The sequence below is a fragment of the Chroicocephalus ridibundus genome, chromosome 4, assembly GCF_963924245.1.
Source record: "Chroicocephalus ridibundus chromosome 4, bChrRid1.1, whole genome shotgun sequence".
NCBI lineage: Eukaryota > Metazoa > Chordata > Aves > Charadriiformes > Laridae > Chroicocephalus > Chroicocephalus ridibundus.
In genome coordinates this window covers 91666562-91688356 of record NC_086287.1, presented here as the reverse complement: position 1 = coordinate 91688356, position 21795 = coordinate 91666562, and the positions used below count along the sequence as shown (strand labels likewise).

At 41.1% G+C, this 21795-nt stretch overlaps 1 protein-coding gene across 1 annotated transcript in view; it reads right to left on the bottom strand.

Moving 5' to 3' along the window:
* USP10 (ubiquitin specific peptidase 10) overlaps nt 1-18954 on the bottom strand; it is a 55617-nt gene extending 36663 nt beyond the window's left edge. Inside the window, exon 1 of the mRNA XM_063334745.1 lies at nt 18816-18954. Coding sequence (XP_063190815.1) covers nt 18816-18836 — 21 coding nt within the window. The 5' untranslated portion in view covers nt 18837-18954. The remainder of the gene's footprint in view (nt 1-18815) is intronic.
* Between the last annotated feature and the right edge of the window lie 2841 nt (nt 18955-21795).

Here is a 21795-nt window from a genome sequence, read left to right as displayed (position 1 = left end):
AAACTTGGCTTATGCTCTCAATATAAACAAGTCATTTTTATTCAGTAACATACCAGCTAGAATTTATCATATTCCAAAAACATGCCTAAGAAAAACACTTGCTGAATCATAACTAAATTATGTTTTTAGGAGATATTTTTGATGCAGTCTTGCAAAAAAATCCCCAAAACAATAATCTCAACTATAGACTATTAAAAGTTACATAAATTCAACCCTAATTCCTCCATATAATAATACAGTCTTTTCATTTACCAGCATTTTTAACTGAGGTTATCACAGATCTGGTAATTCTTTCTGAGCAAAATAAAATGCTTCTTTTTTAATTAGGGAACACAGGATGGAAGTTAAACAAAGCAATCATTAATACTATCTTAACAAAACTTTTTTATTATGTAAGGATGTATTCATAGGGAAATGTGTCCATGCAATTGTTTCTTCATAATTTAAAAGAGGACATTCAAAATTTACCAACGTCTAACATCTAGTCAGACTACAGCACAAAAAAACCTACCCCTTTTTGGGCCTGAAGAAACCAGAATTTTACTTGATTTTATGTGGCTTTATTTAACAATGCTTTATACCTGCAAACACGAAGTAAACCAGGTAAAAGATCCCTGCATAATAAACTGAGAAAAATACTGTTTCAAAATAAACTTATTAGGCCATATGACTGATGGCATTAAACCTACCCAACTTAACTGACCTTCCTTTCCTCGGCCTCTCAAGAAATAGATTTCTGCAAACTGCACACACAGCACCCTCTGCCACAACAGAATTTTCTACCCTTTTTAAGGCACAACTATGTGCTGAAGGGAAAAAGAACTGAGATATCACATCACTTGGCAAGTACAACAATCTCTACAAAAAAGGCTGCAAAGGAAAGGAAAGCCATTGCATTTTACACAACTTGAAATAGAGCACGGGCTCCCTGCCTGCTGTCTGTCCATCCTACATCCTAATGAATCCATGTGCCTGGTGCTACACAAACCACCTCTGTGTAAGAACTTACTTGCTTTAGCTGTGAAGCAGCTTCAGAAAGACACCACTGTAGTACTTACCCTGAACCATTAACTCTAATTTATACGGTTTTTCTGCAACTGAAATGCCTAAGCAGTAAGCATTTTTAAGCAAGCACGCATGGTAAGATTTTATAAAAGCAATACACCCTTGCAAGAAATAATCTCATTATCAACACGAGCTACTGATATGATTTGGGGTCCTAGCTTGTACAGTCTAAATTATTCCACATAATTTCAAAAGCCTCAAACTTAGCTTTTTTCCAAACTGACAAATAAAGCCTAATACTTCGAACAATCAAGCAAAAGTTTAATTAAACTATTTACACATTTCCTACACAAGCTACTCACGATTAGCACTAATTTACCTCACACTCTGTAAATAACATTTAACACATGCAGTAGAGATAGACTAGCATGTGCTAAAACTTTGCCAGAGCTGTTTCAGACTATTTCAATTCCAATTTTAATGTTTTCAGCGCGCATATGCTTAAGGAACACAAATACCCATTAGGACTATATCAAATCGATTCCTTTAAATGCCAAACCTGAACTTCCCCTACACTGTGTCAGTCTCTAAACCTGTGTGTACATCACAGTACTTCAAGATCCCAATCACAGATAATAAACTGGGATTTCACCATACAAGCTCTGAGGAAAAAGTGGGTTTCAGACACAGACTGCTTACAGTCAGCCCTAAAGCGAGCAGGAGACTGATTTGCTGGGAGGTAAGCTGCTTGTCATCCCAACCATTACTGACGTGTCACTGCATCAGCCGCCTTTTACTTTACAGTAACCGCAGCTGTACGGTTACCTGAGCAAAGGATGAGCACAATCGCCATGACAATGCACGTGAGCAGACAGCTGAGTTGTCCCAGTTAGCAAAATCCATGCAGAAACTAAACAACATAATACATAAACTACGGCAACGTGCAAATCCAAAATATTAAAAGCTATCACTAGTGAAGAGTTAAAGCTTAATTACCCAGAGCTCTACACAAATTTCATTTTAAGGCAAAAAAAAAAAATATCAAGCTTTCTCCAAGCAAAAATACTGTTCAGCATTCAATTACATATTTAAAACATTAATTTTGATTTAAATCCTTGGAGAAAAAAGCATCTGCTTGAAAAGCGTGCTAAGTAGTAGTTAATGGTGTAAGTGGCAACTCAAAGGTAGAGCAGGAATGATGCTTAAAACAGAGAGTCCAGTCTTACACTGATACTGGATTTGAAAGAAAAACTCTAAGAGAATATTGGGGGGAAGTTTTGAAAATTTCCAACTGTAATGTTACCCCTAGACTTACTTTTAAAGATACATAATCCCTAAGAGGCTTAATTCAGAGTCAAATCTGATCCCTCTCTCCTTCTCAAACCATCTCTGCAACCTACATAGCAGCCTTCTGTTCTGGCTCTTGGGAAAGAATCCTCTCTCACTTTTTTGGGAGCACGTATTTCACGCTGCATTTCTCCAGCCACTCCCCAGATTATTTAACTCTGCAATCATTAACCTTGCATGAAGTGTATTCAAGGGTACCTCAGTCTGCTGAGCTTGATTTCTGCTATAGATTAAGAGCAATGTCAATACAGTATCATATGAATTTCAACGATCTTTCAGCTGTATAAAAAAAAAACAGATGGAAAATAAGTCTCCTTTGGGGGAAAGGGAAGTGGGGGTGCGCACAGGCCGAGGTTTTATAGAATTCTGGGGGGGGGTGGGGGTGTAGACTCTACTGCAATTTGCGACTGTAACCCAATTTGACCATTTCTCCGGCATGTACAATATGCTATTAAACATATTAAAGTTAACATGATTTCATCTAATGAGTAAATGTATACCAACACAACAAAATGCCTTTCTTACACTGTATCATCACAAATTAATATTTTTTTCACACCAACAACAATCAGCACCTAAATTTAAAAAATCAACAGAAAATTAAATATACTTTGTGTGATTCTAAAACGCTATCTCTTTTCACATGAAGCTGCTGGTGGCATGGATGCTCCAGTTTTTAATTAAACTTTCTTACATTACCAGTACTTCAGATTTAATTTATTTGCCTTATTTCCACCTATGAAGATTTTGCAATTGAAATTTGGGGACTCAATTCAAAACATTCTCATACAGCTTTGGAGAGTATCAAAAAAAAAGAAAAAGTACAACTGAAGTCCTGTAAATGTTTGAAAGAACCAGATTGAGCTGTAGTCCTGAACTCCTTCCTGTGTGACTGAAGAAAAGACATCGAAAGACCTGTATCTTTGTTGCCTTCTTGAAGAACTTAAAATTGTGAGACTAGAATATTATACAAATACTCTGCAGATGAGATTTTTTTTTTTAAGCGTATCACATTTGTGATATATGTTTTCTATAATATAAGTTAACAACATTGAATGAATGAGACTACTGAAGCTGGTGCAGCGGGGAAAGGACTTTCAGCCTGAGTTTCTGAAACTCACTAGTGAGCTGGTGTCACCAATTTAAGTGTTCAGTCTGAGATGCTGGAAGTGTCAGCATTTCCCTGTGTCAAGTACCTGCCTCCCAACATTAGTTCTCTTTTAAAAAAAAAAAAAAAAAAAACCACACAAAAAAACCCCTCATGTTAAATACCTCTCAGAGAAACACCCCAAATCCTTCCAATTGTCAGTCACTGGTGTTTCCAGTTGCAACAAAACTGGGATCAGTTTCTAACTTAATCTCTATAACATGATTACGATAGCGTAACATACATCTGCACTCCAGCATATTTAACACCACTCTGAACAAAACATTTCATCAATGACATCACCTTTACATCTTTCAGATACTAACTGCATCTAGATTATAATACAAATTACATAAAACCAATTAACCAAGTAAATCTACTCAAGAAAATTTATTTTCTACCACACAGGAATGAAAGTAAGAGTACTTTTGTATTTTACAATAACTCTGATTACCATAACTGACCAAGTGGCATCTTAACTATGCAGACAAAAGCAGCAGCAACAGTACTAATTCCAAGAAGGTGGGAAAAAAGGTTCTCCAAAGACCCCAAAGGATTAAAATGCCTGACCTGCAAACTCTCCTCATGATGACTGTTTTTCACTGTGCCCTCCTTAACCACTTGAAAAATGAACACTAATGTTACCCCACCGCCTGTAATGAAATCTCCACTGGTATTCCAGTCTAGCAACACGAACGCTCTCCTGGAGGAATATGAGGAGGAGGAGTACGTGTTACACAGCTGCTTGTCCTAGAAAAATGGGTAGAAATAGCACTGCTGATGCATCATCATCTTGGCATCACCTGCGCTACAAGAAAGCTAGGAAAATGAAGTGTCAACTTCTACTTTCAAGAAGCATTAACGTGGCTTTCATCTAATAACTAACAGCTTCAGATCTTCCAGTCATATTAGTTTAAGCTGCAAATACTCCCACTTCCAACTGCTTTTCCACAAATGAGTTAAAAATACAGCTTTTACTTAAGGGTGGCAAGGAATAATTCAATTGTATCTAAGCAGAAGGCCTGACAAGTCAAAACTAGTCCACATATAAATTGAAATGATGAAATAGTTTATGTACACCATAAACTATACAATCTTGCTCACCAAGCTACTTCTACAAAGTGTACTACTTAAAGCTATCAGGATAGGCTGGAATAGAGGAAGAAAATGAACCATTCAGATAGAAGTCTGTTTTCTGGCAAGGAAAAAAGGGCACACGCGTATGACTGCATTTGGGTTTTATTAGCAGAGAAAACATTGTTACATGAGTCATCCCAGCAGCAAATAAGGTATTTCTCCCTCACCCTTTACTTCTCTCCCATTTCGCCAAGGTTTGTCAATTTTTTTTCTGGAAACTGTAAGGAAAGACAGCTTTCCCTCAGGTTCTCGTTCCCTTTGAGCTCAAATCCATCAAGTCTTAGAACACAGACAATTACTTAATTTGATACAACAAGGTTTTCTGAACTTCCAAATTCCAAGAAACTTATTGCTAAAATGCTTATAAAAATATAGACAAAATTGTGAGACCGAAAAAGAGAGGGGGGGCGTTGGTTGCTTGGGGTTTTTTAGATTCTGAATTTGCAAGCAACAACTTGTAACCAGGTGCTATGAAGACCACCTGCCATATAGTTATAGCTGTATCACAGCCTAAATAGTAGTATTTTAGGCAAATCCATTTCTGAAAATATCCTATGCTGACACATCCTCTTTATAGAAAAATAAAATCCTTTTCTAAGTAAGAATCTACGGAATTAAGTTGTAGTTTAAGGCAGCGTGGTTGCATATTAAGGCTTTTAACAGTTGAAAACGCAACGAATCAGGAGCAAACTCTTAGTACAGCTTACAGTCCTTTATCACTAGCCTGCAGCTTAAAACTAGAACATTAACAAATCTACATAGTGCCTGGAGAAAGATCAGAGCTAGGTAAATGTAGGTCAACTAAACCCATGAGTCAGTGCAACTCTGCCTGCCTACCATTTAAGCAGTCAAAGGCTCAAAAAATATAGTGCATGACTGTACCTTCCCCCTCCCTTTTTTTTTCCAATTCAGGGTTTCTCGGATGTTATTGCAGAATCCTTACAGCTGAAAGAAGTTAGGCATTTTCCACACATTTTACATGAATTAATCTAAGGGGAATTTATTCCACTATGAAGGGGGGGGGGTGGGGCACGGAAAAGAACGATCATTCTCAAAAGCTTATTTTCTGATCAGAGCAAAAGCCAGACAACCAGCTAGTAAGAAGTACAAATCGCTGAAATTTCAGTTGTGGCCATAGAATTACTGGAAGGGCATGTTTAATGAACAAACGGCCTCTATAGCCTGAAACTATCATGGGGGCACAATATGGATCAGAAAAGTTTTTCCTGAAGATTGTAATTCAAATATTCACAAAAGCAGAGCAGGTCATGCTCTTTCATTACTATTAGTTTTTATCAATTACACAACACGTTTCAAATAAGAGCAACAAACCGAACAATAACCACGCAAAGAACTGCCAAAACACCAGTCAATTTCTTACACCAAAACAAATTCTGTTTATGTACTATCTTCACTCTGGTACTAAAAATGAGGTGCTTGTTGGCATTCTTCCATTTCAAACAAAGAGCAGCTACCACAAAGTGCAACTAGCCCAAGGAAGCTGTCTATAAAGTACTGATTGTAGTTAGTAGTGGGAGGGAAGGGAGTGGAAGAATAAAAACCATCATCTTACACTGACACCGTTGCATTTATGAGTGCAGCGTACCTTCCCCAACGATGGAAAGATTCTATTATCTTCTGGTGTCCAAAGCAGGACTGCCCCAGCAAAAAGGCTCTGATGTTTCACATTTAAAGGTTTCCCGAATTGATATTTTTCTTCTGTTCCACAAAACAAACCAAAAAAAGCACGCCCAAAACCAACCACAATTTTATTTTGTAAATAGTAATAGCATAAAGAGGGCAATGCAGCTGTATCGCTTAGATGTGATCATAAAGCAGCGGCCCAGTGACAGGAGGATTACACCTACATTTTATATACCTGTTAATCTGCATCCTATGAGAGAGCATCGGGTATTCTTGCTTTACTCTTTTTCAAACAGAAGAAAGTATCTTCCTCCGATCTTCCACAGGAACCCAAGTTAAGAACATACACTCATGTGTGATACCAACAAGACTTGGAGTGAGGAACAGTCATTTTGGGACTACAGCAGGAATACCTGGAAAGTGCATTCCATTGAATTGTCAGAGCCGATTACATCAAATCTTAGCTCTTTGGAGAGCAAAAGATGGAATTTCTGACACCTTTACACCAACAGCTCCACTACTACAAGCCCACAGAACATCTGCCAGTGATCCAGAGAAGTAACATTTTCCAACTTATTTTCCTTGTGAAGTTAAATCAAAATAAAAGCCAAACTAAAATACTTTCCTATTAAATTCTCCAAGCAGGCAGTCCTTGCAAATATCAAAAGAAAAATAAACACTTACAAAATGGGTAGATCGGTCCTTCCTCAGTTCTGAATTCCAGGAGAGTGGTCAGTAAAACACCTATTGCTAAGCCTCTATTCTTCACACCCCAAAGAGTCTGAAAACACCAGCTTCAAGCCTGTTGCTCGTAATTGAGCAAACACATTTACTTCAAGCTCTGCATGCTCTGCTTGCACCAAACTAGTTACTAAGGCTAATGTGCAAATTGTAAACTCTTCCTATAACGAAGAACAACAATAATTAAGACCTGAATTATTCTGGTTTACTACAGCATGATAAGCACTCAGGAGAGAGAAGTTGGAACATGAAGTTACTCAAGAACACAGCCAGTTTAACTACTATTTTATTATAGGTGGGGCAGGCAAAACAATCTCTCACTAATTTTATCTAATACTTCCCAGCAAAAAAACCTTGGTGTTAGCCATTCTTTTCTCTGCCAGACGAAAATCATTAGGGCTGCAACCTTTTGTGCCAGATACCTACAGCAGAACAAACTTCTAAGAAAACAGTAGGAAAATCAGTTTTGCATCTGGAGAACGCTGTTTTGGCCACATTAAATGGCAAATTGTCTTTGAACGCCCCACAGCAGTCCACCCAAATTCCAGACATGCTGTCTAAATCAGCATTTTTCTGAGGTTTACAAAATCTTTATTTAGCAGGTATTTTAGCAACTAAGATTTTGAACAAATGTTTTCAATGAGCTTCTCTCAATTCTCCCAAGTGGAAGAACAGCACATGCACTATCTTTTCTACCATCCGCATAGTTCATAGTATCCAGGAGCCAGTACATTCCTACCCCGGCAAGGCAGGATGCTCTGGGCTACCAGAACAAAGACAGGCTTTCCCTGTAATGGCTTCCAGCTAGAAAGCTGCAGAGGTGCTTGGCAGTGCCCTGGCAGAGGAAAGCCTTTCTTCTTCTGTGCTTAACTATACCTGAATTTACCTCCTAGGCTACTTTTATCCTTCGAATCCGTGATTTTAAAAAGTAAAACTAATACATCTAGACTTGGACGAGGATATTCAAAAGAAAAAACGGAGGTAGAGCTCTGGGATGAAAAAGCACAAGTCCCTGAGTTTTAAGGAATTAAACAAGTTTGACTATAAGCACATTTTTAAGTGATTTAAGAAGCAGATTACAATCATCTCTGGCTTGAGGCCAAAGATGAGGAACAAGAGTTAGATAAAGAGATGACACAGGATCTGAAGTTACTGGCCGAGGCAGCACAGGGAAAAAAGAAATGGAAAGAGCTGGTCTGCGCCTGCCAGACCACTCGTCAAACTCAATTATCACCCAAAATTCTGGAATTGTGTAACCCTACTGTTGTCAGAATTCTCTTTATTTCAGTTACAGCAGTATGTACCTCAGCTCCTTTAATAATACCCCTTCTCTTCAGAATTGCTCCATGTGCTTGAATGCAGCGGATGCCTTTTCCATCCAGGTAAAGGTGGTAACTTTGCAGATACAGCATGTGAGATTCAGGATGGCACCCTACTATTTAAAATAAGGAAATTACACTAAAAATTATGCTTCTAAAATTAAGTACTCAAAAGCAAAGCTGCACAAAAATTAAGACTGCTCGTACCTTTGTTTGATTACCACTAGTTTGCATACATTCAATATATTCTTTATGTATTTCCACTATTAACATCTTTGCAGAGGACTAATACCTCACAGGACCAATACAGACCCATCCCAGGGGATGCCACCACCCTGGTTATAAGGAGAGCGTCATTTCAGTTTGTCAAGTAAGCTGAAAATACACTGGAAGATAAACAAAAATGGGAAAAGAATGGACAGCCTCTGAATAAATGTAGCTAAATACCGTGGAAAACTAAAATCTGTCCCTAAGAGCACCACAGCTAGACAAGTCACCCACACAACGCTTTTCACAAGCAATTACTCAGGGCAGGATTTAAGACAGCTAAAGTTAGGTGAGGTAAAAATTAGCTATCTGGACTCCATCAGAAGGCAGAGCCCACCTACCCAGGACTGATACGCCTTTTCTGAAGGCCTAACGTTGCATCTCAACCCTAAATTTCAGAAGTGCTGGATGCTCAGAACTACAGAAAGTTTAATATCAATCTAAATGTGGTGCAAAGTCCTATCAAAACCGCATCAGCCACCAAGAACAAAAAAAAACAAAATGCAAAAGCTAATGACATTCGGAGCTTGTACACGGGTAACCACCCTGGCAAGGCACCACAAATTTAACAGTGACAGAAAGAGAAAACACTAGCCAATCATTAAAAACAAATACCTCCCATTCCATTCACCAAGGCCACGCAGTTTTTACTCGCCTTTTTGTTTTGCTGGATTCACATTCCCACCTCTCCTCCTGTGCCAGTTCTGGCACATACCAAACTGATCAGCAAGATGACTATGCTCAAACTGAGAGAAAATGATCCTGATAATTATTTTTTTTTTTTGCACTGGGGGAAGGAGGGTTAAGAGAAGGTGAGGAACCAGTGTAAAGCAAAAGAAGTGGCCAGAAGCAAGAAAGAATGAGACTTTCCCCTTTGCAACTTGTGACCTGCCAAAAATGGGTTATAATCTCATAAAGAAACAGACAGAAATAAACCAGAGAACTTGTGAAAAACACAGTGATTGGTAAATGACTCAAGGGGATCACAGAAACAAAACACAACTACCACCATGTAATAGTGTCTCCTGCATTTTAGGCTCTGTAACCACTGATGTTTGAGAATAATTCAACAGAGGTTCTTACTCTATTTTCTCTCTGCAGAAACTCAATGCCCTTCCACTACTTTACCACACGGCACGTGTATGCTGTGTGTCCCCCCGCAGACAGAAACTGGGGAAACCTTCTACTGTTTTGATCCTCAGTTTGTTTGCAGCCGTCCATCTCTTCTGCCAGTCTGATGCGTGGCTAAGTGGCAGGTGGAAACCTGAGAGGATCTGGCACTGCCCATGACAGCAACTTTGTATTTTGAAGTCGTATACAAGTTAAAATGAAAATTGGGACACCACACATATGCCACCTCCTCCTGAGATAGTTTTAGAGCTTAAGTATCTGCAACACAATTTTATGTAGATGCAAGATAACTGTTAAAATGAATGCAGAGATTAATACACTGTTACAACTAAAACACGGATAGCAGGCCTACTAACACTCACATTTTTAGATGGCAGCATTAAAAACTGGATGTGAATGTGGCAATAGGTTTATGGTATGACAACACCACTGTTAATTTTGAGACTTTTTTTTTTTTTAAGGTATCTCATTTCAAAAGAATAACACTGATAGTAGAGCTACTTCACATCTTTCCTTATACGAGATCTTCTGTTAGCATTCTGATTTCTTCTGCGCATACGGACACATATGTGTTCTTCTGCACACTCCCACATAATGGGAAACAGAGCACTCAAACTATTTCCCAACACATGCAGAGTATTGAAGATACTGAAATTCTCTTGCTTTCTGAGAGGTAAGAAGGGACTAAACCAGGGTATACCCTGACACAGTACTAAAGCCCACAACACTAAGATCAGAGTACACAACCGACAACCCAAGTACCCATCCATCCAGGGAGGAGCTGGAGTCACCCCTTCCTTGGCCTGCACATCCAGCCATCTACAAACGGGAGTACTGACACTCGGCAGGGGAGACAAACACAGCGCAGTGCAGGCTCTTCAGCTCGCTCACTGCAAGGGCAGAGGCAGCAGCAGCTGCTGCCTGCAGTATCCCTGCTCACAGCCCTCACCTCCAACAGCACGTCCGCCACTCCAGCACCTTCCATCCTCTCCCTCATCCACCTACGGTACAAAGGAGCGAGAGCGTTTTAGGGGACCCCATGTAAATAGTGGTAATTTGCCATCTAATCCGCACTGCTGACAAGGTTGAGCAACAACGACGAAACCACACCCTCGTATTTCACCCTGCGTACTGTGAATTTATAATACTTTCCACTTTCAACCAACACCATTATAGGCAGCTTTTGAAAGGACATGCTTCTCATGTGGCTGTACATTGCCTCCTTTGGTCCCAAACCTAATTAAAAAAATCTTGTAAATCATAAAAACATTTGGTAAACACAATCAGTCACTCCTACTATCGTTCAAAATGGCTGTTTTGCAAATAAGACAGAAAATACAAACTGAACTAAGTTTCAAATCAGTGATGTCTGCCATTTTCAAACATTATAACCTCTGGCTACTCAGTAAATACACTGGATGTGTTGGACACTCATACTTGGAGCTGACCTTCAAAGATAACATAATAAGCAGTTGTTTACTAATTACAAACATTCTTTTTTAAAAGCTGTCATAAAATAAATAAATTTGACACACAAACACTTATGCTAAATCTGGTATGCAAACCAAACGGCTGTAAAATACCTTAGCTCTTAGCTAAGCTCTAAGATTTTCAGCTAGGAAAAAAAAAGTGAAGAACTCAGACTATCTATAAAAATCATACTACCAGGAAAATATTATACATGCACATGATATGCAGCTCAGGATGCAATCAAGCACAGCTTCAGGGAATGAGGGACACCTCTAGCCCACCGCAACTTTTGATCGTGGTACCCAACATTACTAGCAGCAGCACAAAGCAAAGGAAAAAAGTGTGCACAACCGCCCTAACACATCATTCCAGGGGTGAACGCTGATGAGAACCCGGGGAAATCTCTATTTTAAGGATGTAATTACACCGAAGCAGAAAACCATAATGGCCTTTATGTTACAATCATTAGCACAAAGTGCAATAGATAGCCATTGCCTTTATCCTCCCCAATTAAGAAAACTCTAGTCTTTGGCAACATCTGAAACACCGCATGCCAGCATCTGGTATTTACAGTCGTTTTGACTCACAGCAACAGGAGTGACCACCACAATTCAGCATTGTGTTTGAACAAGGGAAAAGTTCAAAAGACTGAGAAGACAAACCTGTTGACATGAGCAAACTCAACAGCTTTATTTCTTCTGCTCTGAAAGGTGACTACTCTTTCACACTTCCATGATTCTGCTGCACTTAACATTTTCTGCTGCTTGCAATGCCAGGATGATAATTTTATGTATCTCATTCTTGCCTGTTAGGAAGTTTTGTTAGGGAACTTCTACTACCTCTGATTTGTGGAAGCTTAAACTTCTTGTTAAGGGGCAATAGCCTGCGGTCGCAGCCTTCAGCTGAGAAGAAAATGGGAATTGCCTAAATAAGTTGTCTTTGACTTTTTTCCAACTTTGTATCAATTAACTACAGTACTCCATAGAAATTTTCAAACAGTGGCAGCTTTGGTTTTGTATCTCAAAGGCAGCAGAGGAACAGCAAGTGAATTTTTCCATGCTTTATGGGCATTACAGCACTATTTCTTGCTTTCTTTGGTGACAGCTAGCTATTATTAGAGACTGTATGATTTAATGGATAGACCGAGGTAGACTGGAACACGAGAACTTGATTCTTCTTGCAATTCAGCTGTAACTTGTGCTGAGAATGACTCTTTCTCTCGCTACTTTATTTCCCTCTCCTTTTATCATACCTACTTGTATTTAAAATGACAAGACCATCCCATACTATGTACTGGTATAGCATCATTTTTAACCAAATACCCTCATAACTAGCATGGTCCAAAAATATTATTTGAATACAATTAATCTAATTGCCTGTTGCTACCATTAAACTAAGCAACTGAACTTTTTTCATTTGCCTCTCCATCCACCCTAATGCTTGCAGCAAGAATCAAAGGTATTATCAATATCCTGCCTCTGCTTCCCCCTTTTTTTCCGGTCAGAGTCGTTTCTTTAACTCCCACCTTGTAAAGGAGGTCTGAATTCATTTCCCTCTTTAAAACTTACACTCAGCCTGTTCAAACAAGAGCTACGTGCAACAGGAACTCTGCTTCACCAGACACCCAGGAGCGAGAATGTCTGTGGTTTGATACCACGCACAGCATCTGAGGCATTGCCACAGTCACACAACCAAAGCCAGCACATCTGAAGTCACGCTTGTCGTCTGATACCCGGTAATCCCACGTGCATTCTAGGAGTTTTCAGTGCTAATAACAGGTGATCTTCAACCAACTTAAACCATGTATGCATATGTTCGCAATACAGGCTAAAGACCAAATTATATACGCGTTCCTGCTGAGATAGGCATGTGCATATGGCAAAGCAGTTAAGTACTCATGAAAATAAGAACATTACCTTGACACTGTAAGAATCACTATTGGTAACATGTTGCTACACCACCTACAAAAGAATCCCACTCCAGCGAGACAAAACATTTTCAGGACAAAAACCTTCACTTCTTTGCATGAATGATACACAATTTCTGTATATTTAAGTTACACTGGTAAATCCATTGCCAGCCTGCAATATTCATGTGGAAAAATGAGGTAGGAAACCTGTGAATCACGACAGCAGGCTCTAAATGTTGTATGAAAAAACATGCCCGCTGCACTGAGGGAATACTGCACTGCTATTTCTGCTAGTATGTTCAGTTTAGTTCAAACAAAACAGAGAGAAGTCTTTCATACACCAGATTCTTTGAAGAAAACCTACTTTCTTATATGCTTTTTTAAATGCGTCTTTTCACACAACCTTGAGAGATACGTTTTTCTTTACAGTTTCTTACAGATAGGGCATTTTTCTCTCCCACCTCAAAGACAAACCCCAACTGGGGGGTTTACTTTTTCAACAAAGTAAAAAAAAGTTACAGAACCCTTAAGTGATTTTCCAGTTTGTGGTAACATAACGTTCAATGGAAGCTGATCCATATCCCTTTCTTTCCTACTATAATTCCAATGCAAATAACATACGATGCTCCTTTTAAAACTTCCATACATGATATGAATTCACACACAATACTATAAGTAACAAAATTCCCAAAAGCACTCTTGCACATTTATTTCAGTTTGTATAGCACTAACATTTATGACTGTCATAGGATCTCAAGAAGGCCCTTCTTAATTTTTGTTAAACACATGCCTTTCCATAAGGCGTTTGATTTAAATAAGCCTTTCACAAACACTTTGTTAGGGCTACTGTGATTTAAGCTACCTCCTGCCTAACTACAGGTGAAGAAAAACAGACCTTGTAGCACACACCAAAGATCAATAAATCTTACGCTGTCAAACAAGGAGGAAAAGTTCCTACATGCATTTAAAATATCAAGGACATCTGCAATTAAATTAGCTATTAGAGAGTCAAATACAAAATGAAAAAGAGTAATGTACTTCAAAGTTTTACTCTGTTAAGAGTGTTAATGAATATATTAACATGAGCGCTAATCTAGCAAAATCCTTTAAAGTGTTTTAAAAATAATCAACACGGCACCATTATTGGGAATACTTAAAACACAGCCTTAAACGCATACATTACAATTTCGTAAGATAAAAATAGGGTTTAGAATCCCAATTTTAAAATATCAGACTATTCCATTATGGAGTATTCATTTATATATATATAAATATACACACGCACATGTACACACACACACATTTTTTTCACTATGAAGCATAACCCTTTGTTTCATAATCCCCAGTTGTATGTTTAATGGTCACACATAAAACACTTCCATCAAAAAGAAAAACCGCAGTTCTAGCATGTTTAATTCTTTGGAAATGAACCTCTACATTGCTGAAATGGCATTAGAGTGACAAATGACTATAATCCAATGGCCCAAGGCCAGCAACTTCTATTACAACAGATTTGGCTGTTTTGTACGACACAGCATGTTGCATGTATATCACTAAACAGAAATGAGACTGCTTAGTTTACCTATAAACAAAACCCCACTTAACTCTACAAGTATTTTATCAGCTACATGAATGGAAAAAGCAGTGTGTCCAAGCAACTGCCTACAAAAACTGAATTTATTATTAGGTAAATGGCTGGATCCTTTCTAAAAAGCCCCAAATCAGTGCTATGGTCTAGAATGCACTGAATAAATAGCAGTGATTCACAAACACTGTGTGTTTTATTCTATTATTTGCAAGCTGCCATATAGTTCCAAATTTAAGTTCTATGCCAGTTTTCCCAGACTTCTTTTTTTTAAGTCAACCAACCCACATTCACCCACTGTACTCTGCGTGGATTCACCACTCACATTTTAGAACGACAAATGATACCTTCTGGCTACCTAAACTCACAGCTTCAGCTGCAGCCTGAATTCCAGAGACCACGGAAGCCTAGAACAACTGCTCACACCAGAGGCAAAAGCTCTAGCAAAAGGAGGAACCCAGGCCCTTCTCAGCAATGAAAATGGGACTCAAAACGAACAAACAAACAAAAAACCAAACAAAACAGGACACACACGACAAATCCAGCTTCTTCACCCCTTTAAAACACAGAACAGCAAGTGCGCAGGACAGGGAGAAGCAGCAGCCACAGCAAGATGATGCACTCAAACACCTCTCTCCAAACCCACCCACTGGCAGCCCTTGCCCAGAACAACCTCTCGTTTTGTGTTCAGGGTGTCCCCCATCGTTTTCTGCTTATTTCAGGAACCTGACAGACAGAATCCACATCGCCCTCTCTCCAAGAACTTCTTTCTGCCTGTAAGGGTACTGTAACATTAGACACATCTGCACAGATGCAAGCAAGCTAGCACAAGAAACTCATCCAACTGCATAACAACCTTTTTTCTTTTTTTTTTTTTTAAGATTATTTTTGAGACAGACTGATTTCCTAATCAAGGTCACCCACAAACGCCAGGCAATACGCTGCAAGAACAGCGCACAACAACTGCCTAAAGACTGCTTTCCCCCCCCCTCCCTTTTCTTTCAGAAACAGCACGGGCTTTAAGGGAACATCAAACTACACCCTGCCAGGGAGCAACACTCCAAGCCAGCCATAAAAGAGGTAGTTTGCAGTGCAGTATTTCAGGGAGTCGGATTGCATGCCGTGTCCCGAGTTCCAGTTATTCTGGTTGCCAGGCCAGTCACAGGCTTGGGTGAGGATGAGCAGCTTATGAGCTTGTTCAGCTTTTTCTGCACACAAACTCTACTGGTTTTTACTTCAGCTGGGTTTGGGGGCAATACGGTACATTTAAAATGTCACTGAGTTAATTTGACACCACAGTAATGGTCAAAGAACAAAACAAGCATAAATGATTCATTCTGCTATGGTATCCTTTCCTCTGCTTAACTTGTTTTCACAATATTTATAAATGATGTGTCTGTATTAATTCTTTCTATGAAAAACAATAGGAAAAGTGGCTAAACCAACTGTTTATATAGTTCCTACAGAGCATTACTCTTTCCAAACAGGAACATAGTTTTTAAAACGTCTTTTTTTTTTCTTTTAAAAGAAGATTTTTAGATGACCTTGATGACTAGTGGTTTCAACAATACCTAGTGCTAAATCAGCTCAACATCTGTAGCGTCACATAAAACCTGTAGTGGTACTACAGGTTTACTTCTAGCCCACCTTAATAAAAAATAAAAAATATTTACCGATTTTGAATATACTCAGAACACGCCCAGAAAACTGACAGCAACACTTAAATATCTCATTAAATGATTACGAAATAATGACATGGAATACAGAGGTACAAACGACCAGCAATATCTAAACAATGTTACCATATACTCATGTGCTTGCTGACGAGCTGGCTATCCAAAATTAATGCCCCTTTGAAAATATTTATGGTGATGGTTCATGATTCATTTGTTAGAACGTGCAAACTGACTGATGAAAGATTCCTGCCCGCTATTACATGAATCCATTAATTGGCAGAAATCTGACTATGCATTTTAGCTATTAGAAGAGCATGATTTTCTTGAAGACCTTTTTTCCCCAGTGTGACAAAAAAAAAAAGTCTCAATTACAGTACACTCAAATTACAGTCACATGGAAAAACTAAGCACTTTTGTCTAGGACTCCGCATTATGACACAAACACAATGATTAAATACTGTTATTTAGTCTTGCGCTCAGAACAGATGACTTTTATCAAAACTCTCTAATTGGCTACTGATATGCAACACTACCATCCTAACACAAAAAGGAAACACCTACATGTAAAACTACATCACTGAACTTATCTTCAGGCTCTTCATCCAGAAAAGTCTAAAACATTGTCACCTTACTTCAGCGTTATAGCACTATATTGGTCTAGAATATGTGCAATAAAAACATAAAACCCAGACGGCATTTAAATAAACTGTTTACAGTAGTAAAAAAAAAAAAAACACAGAACACAAAAATAGGCTGCGTTTAATGACACAAAGAAAGCATTAACTGAAAAATATCTTACAGATGTGCTTCCAAATTATATATAAATTTAAGCAGCAATCCTCACGAGACTTAAATACTTTTTAGACTTAAAGACCTTTACTTACAGAGGGGGGTGATTTAAAATAGCGTATGTACAAGTTACTACTAAAGATGAATTTACAGCTCAGTTTTAATTACAGCTATGCAGCACTTCACCAAAAACTAAATCATCAGCTGAACTCTTTTTTGTTTCAAGGTACACCAACTTAATTAAGCACAGCCAGAAAAGTGTCCTTAATTCTTATAAATCAAGAAAAAACCTGCAATGTAAAACCCAGTCTTATGAAACTGACCGCATGCACTGCTGTCTAGCACTGAGGGGCAGGGAAAACAGCTTCGGAGTTGGACACTGAATCTTTCTGATGTATGTGCATTCTATCATTCATTAGGATGGTAAAAAAGCGCCCAAAACTAAGTGAGTTTCCTCCACTATGGAAGAAAGTTGAAGGATACAAAGTTTTAAACAATCTCCAAAAACTACAACTGCCCTCAGAACAGCCACATTAACAAAATCTTTCTCTCAAACATAAATAAATCAAGCTGGACAAGAAGTGTCATGATAGTTTTCACCGATTACAAACTTTTGTTTATGGAAAAATTATTGTCAGTGCCACTAGCACATTGAAGAAACCCACACAATTCAGAATAAAACGTCACCTTGTTTGAAACACTTAAATTTTATGAAAAATACTTTTCCACCACAAAAGACCCGGTTTCTTAACAAAATTATTTTTAACACAATCAAAGTTTTCTAAACTTTATTATTTGCTAAAAAGAAAGTTGTGGGAAGCCTTGCAAATAAACACCTCCGCGCACTGCACGTGTCGCCTGGCATTTCTGCTTTAAAGCTTTTTAGGAGGAAAACCTTACAGGAAAGGAATAGTGAAGTTAACCCATTCAATCATTTCTCTAAGCACACACGAGATGAGACCAGGAGCCGAGCTTTTAACTTCCAGTGAAAAACTACCACGACTGCAGTTTGGGTTTTTTTTTGTTTTGTTGTGGTTTTTTTTTTTCCCCACTCCGTGCACAAATCTCCTGGCCGGTTTCATTAGCGGGAGGCAGGGAAACCGCACACGCATCCCCGCGCACAGGAATCTTGCAACACTCAGCCCTTTGCACCCCAATGCACCGACTGTTTGGGCGGGGGGGGGGGGGGGGGGGAGGGGGGATTAGTTTACAAATCTCCTTATTCCCTTCTCATTATAGAATCACTTCTGTCTCTCCCCCTCTCCAAAAAAAAAAAAAAAAAAAAGCTACCTCTTCCAACCATCCTCTCCGCAGCGGCTCAGACGGGGGCACAGCACCGGCTTCCCCCCGCAGGCCGCCTCCTCCCTCCGCTCCCTCCCCTCGCCGAGGCGCGGTGACACCGGGGCGGCGAGGGGACCAGCCCCGGCGCCCTGGGCCCCCCGGCAGGGCAGGGCCGCCGTCCCGGCCGGCGGCAAGGCCCCTCCACCGCCCTGAGGAGATTCAATGAAGCTGCAGAATCACCCTGGGCCTAGTCCCGGCCACCACGCTCCCCCCCTCGGCCAGCCGCGCCACGGGGCCCAGCCGCCCCTCAGAGCCCCTCACCGGCCCCCTCAGCGCCCCGGGCCGGCGGGGCGGGAGCGGCCAGTACCTGGGCGCTGTTCACCGCCATGGCGCCCCGCGTCCGTGGGGAGCTCGGCGTCTCCCGGGCGCCTCACGCTGCTGCCCCCGCCGCCGCCATCTTCTCTCTCGCACGCACCAGCCGGGCGGGCAGGCGGGACGCACTGCGCCTGCGCACGGCGCCGCCGGGGAGGGGCGGGGCGGGGCGGGGACGCCTCTGCGCCTGCGCGCGGGGCGGGCGGCGGCGGCGGGCGGTGGCGGCGCAGGCGCAGGGGCGGGCCTGAGGAAGGGGGCCCGGCGGCGGGGAGCTGTGGGGAGGACGCCGCCTCCCTGAGGGGGGCAGCCCGGGGTGGAAAAGTGGGCGAGGCCGCGAAAAAGCTTCGCTTTCAGCCCCCGGGCATGGTGTGGGGCGGGGGAGCGGCCGTGAGGCGGGCCCAGGCTGAGGCGGGCCCGCCGTCTCCAGAGCGAGTGGCGGGAGCCCGGTGCCTCAGCCGTGGAGCTGCGGCCCTGCAGGCTTTGCCCAGCACAGCGACCTGGGCGGGGTGTGCTACCCGGGTGAGGTAGTGCCGCGCAGGAGAACGGCAGCTGTTAAAAATGCAAGGGTGCAAGCAGGCGGGCTGTCCCCAAGGATTTAATCATGGGTTCGCCTCGAAAGTCTGTAGGCGGCCGAGTGCCAAGGGTTGCTCCAGCAGGTGAGCGGGAGGCGGCGTGCCCGTGTGCTGGCAGGGCGAAGCTGTCCCGCGTCGGTCCCAAATAACCAGGCTGGGAATGGGTTCAGCGTTTGCATCTAGAAAAAAAAAAAAAAAAAAGAAACTGAATAAGCCAATCTCATGATTTTGAGAGGACTGAGTCATGACTGAACACTGAAACCCCCCAGGCAAGAATCCAGTAAATCACTAATTTACTCTGTATTTTTTCCCCTTAAACAAACTAATGAATCCTGCAAAAGTCTACTTCAGTTGGGATGTAAGCGCTAGAGAAGGCTTAGCATGACTGTGAAAGTTGAACAGAAGAAAAGGAACTGAAGAACTTTGTGTCTTTGGCTGCTCAGAAGGGAGGTTCACTGACAGTGGAAAGACGACTTCATCCACCTCACTAGGATAAGGACATTTCCCTCTCGTTTTATGAAGTGCAACGCTTAACCTGTGCTCACAACAGTAATGGGAAGGAAGGACGGCAAATGATTTTCTGTATCAGCCTCTGTCCTTTTAGGTGACACACCCTGCTGCCGCTCCCTTTCTTTTGTTTCTAGCAAGTGTTGCTCTTCTGTCCTAAGGCAGAGACCTAGCAGTGAAAGTGGCTGTTTAATATTAAAATAGAGAAACAAAAAAGGGAGACAAATGTATAGGCTTTTTGCATACAACATTTCAAACATCTGAAATCCCCTCTCCCCTCGGGAGTCTAATTTACAAGGTAAATAATGGAGTGAAAACCCTTACGCGGCTCATCTGGTTGAAGGCAAAATTCCCTTCTGCCTACAATACTGCCTAAGTAAACTGACTGTTTTTGCTGGAAAGGCTGCCCCTTCAAATGGCTGAAAACACGAATGAGCACAGTGCCTCTCGCCTGCAAACCGGTTAATTCAAATACCCGTACTGTTAAAAGCCGTAGCTGATGGTGAAAACTGATGTGGGCAGAAAGGATGTCGCTGTCTTGTAGCTCAGCAACATTTGAAACACCTTCAATTTTATCCCCTCTTAATACACTTTCATTGTAAAGTCTGTTAACATTTTACCACAATATTTTGTAATAGTGTAATCTGTGTAAGTTTTCCTGTAATAGCATGCTTTGAAGAAACTTACCTGCTGGAAAGTTTCCACCTCGGTTCTGTTTTATCATTCATTTTTTGACATTTTTAGTGGTCAATTACTGCATTACTGCTCACTGCATTGCACAAATCCGTTTTGGTTTTTTTCTGTCCTTTACGCCAGTGGCCACAAATTATAGCTCCCAAAAAACATGTTGCTTTTCTGACTTCAAAAAAGTGGTGCTGTATTATTCTTTCTTGTGTATCCATGTTCTTAAGATTTACAGAATAAAGTGGTACTGATTTCATTATTTCGTGACTTTATCAACAACAACTGAAACAAAGGATTGTCTGACATGAGCTGGTGAGCTGAATAAACCACTCCAAGTCAGCTGCCTACCAGTACCTGGTGTAATTGTTCTTCTCCTGCTGCAAATGCAAAGTGCTTGGGAACGGCTCACCCCTCCGTGCCGTACTCCTTGTGGTTTCACCAGACCGTAAGACCTGTGCTCCTGGCAGTGCCCGGGAGGTGAAGGATTTATCCGTGTGACTTTTCCGAAGCGAGCGGTGGGACCCACATGCCCCCTCGTCCAGGGGCAGAAGGGAATATCTTCTCGTGGTGCTGCAAGAACTGGTTGATCCCTGCGGCAGGTTTAGTGCTGTCCGTGTAAAACTTCCTCCTGGTGCTAAGAGCTTTAGGAGCTCTGAAGACTTTTTCTTTCAGAGATGCAGAACTTTTATCCTGATAGTTTCTAGGTACAATAAGGGCTTTGCTTCCTCTCCGGTCATTCTGGTAACAAGATTCAACTGGGAAGAAAAAAAAACCAGTCAGCGCTATGCTGTGCTCAAAAGTCTCCGTCTCACCTTCCTTTCACGTTCTGTCACCGAACCCATCACGATAAAAAAAAAAAGGTACGTTTTTTTCCCCGAAGCTTTTCTGAGTTCCTGGAAGAGCTTATGTGATGCTAAAAAACGCGTGTGGTATCAGCCAGCCGGCTGCTGGGCTGCGTGGCTCTCGCCTAGCAGGGAGCTGTCAGAAGGGAGATGGAAACTGGAGCTCGTCCGTGCTCTGACTCGCACAGCGCAGTGACAGAACATCTCCATCCGGACAGGGATGCGTCTGCCCTGACCTGGTCCATAAGACAACTCAAAGCCGTATGATCGTGAAGGCATAATTACCTTCTTTTTTCCCATAGAAACTTCTGACTGGTCAGAGCTTCATTAAGACCTACCAGCAAGGTAAGAATCGCAGTCAGAATCGAGA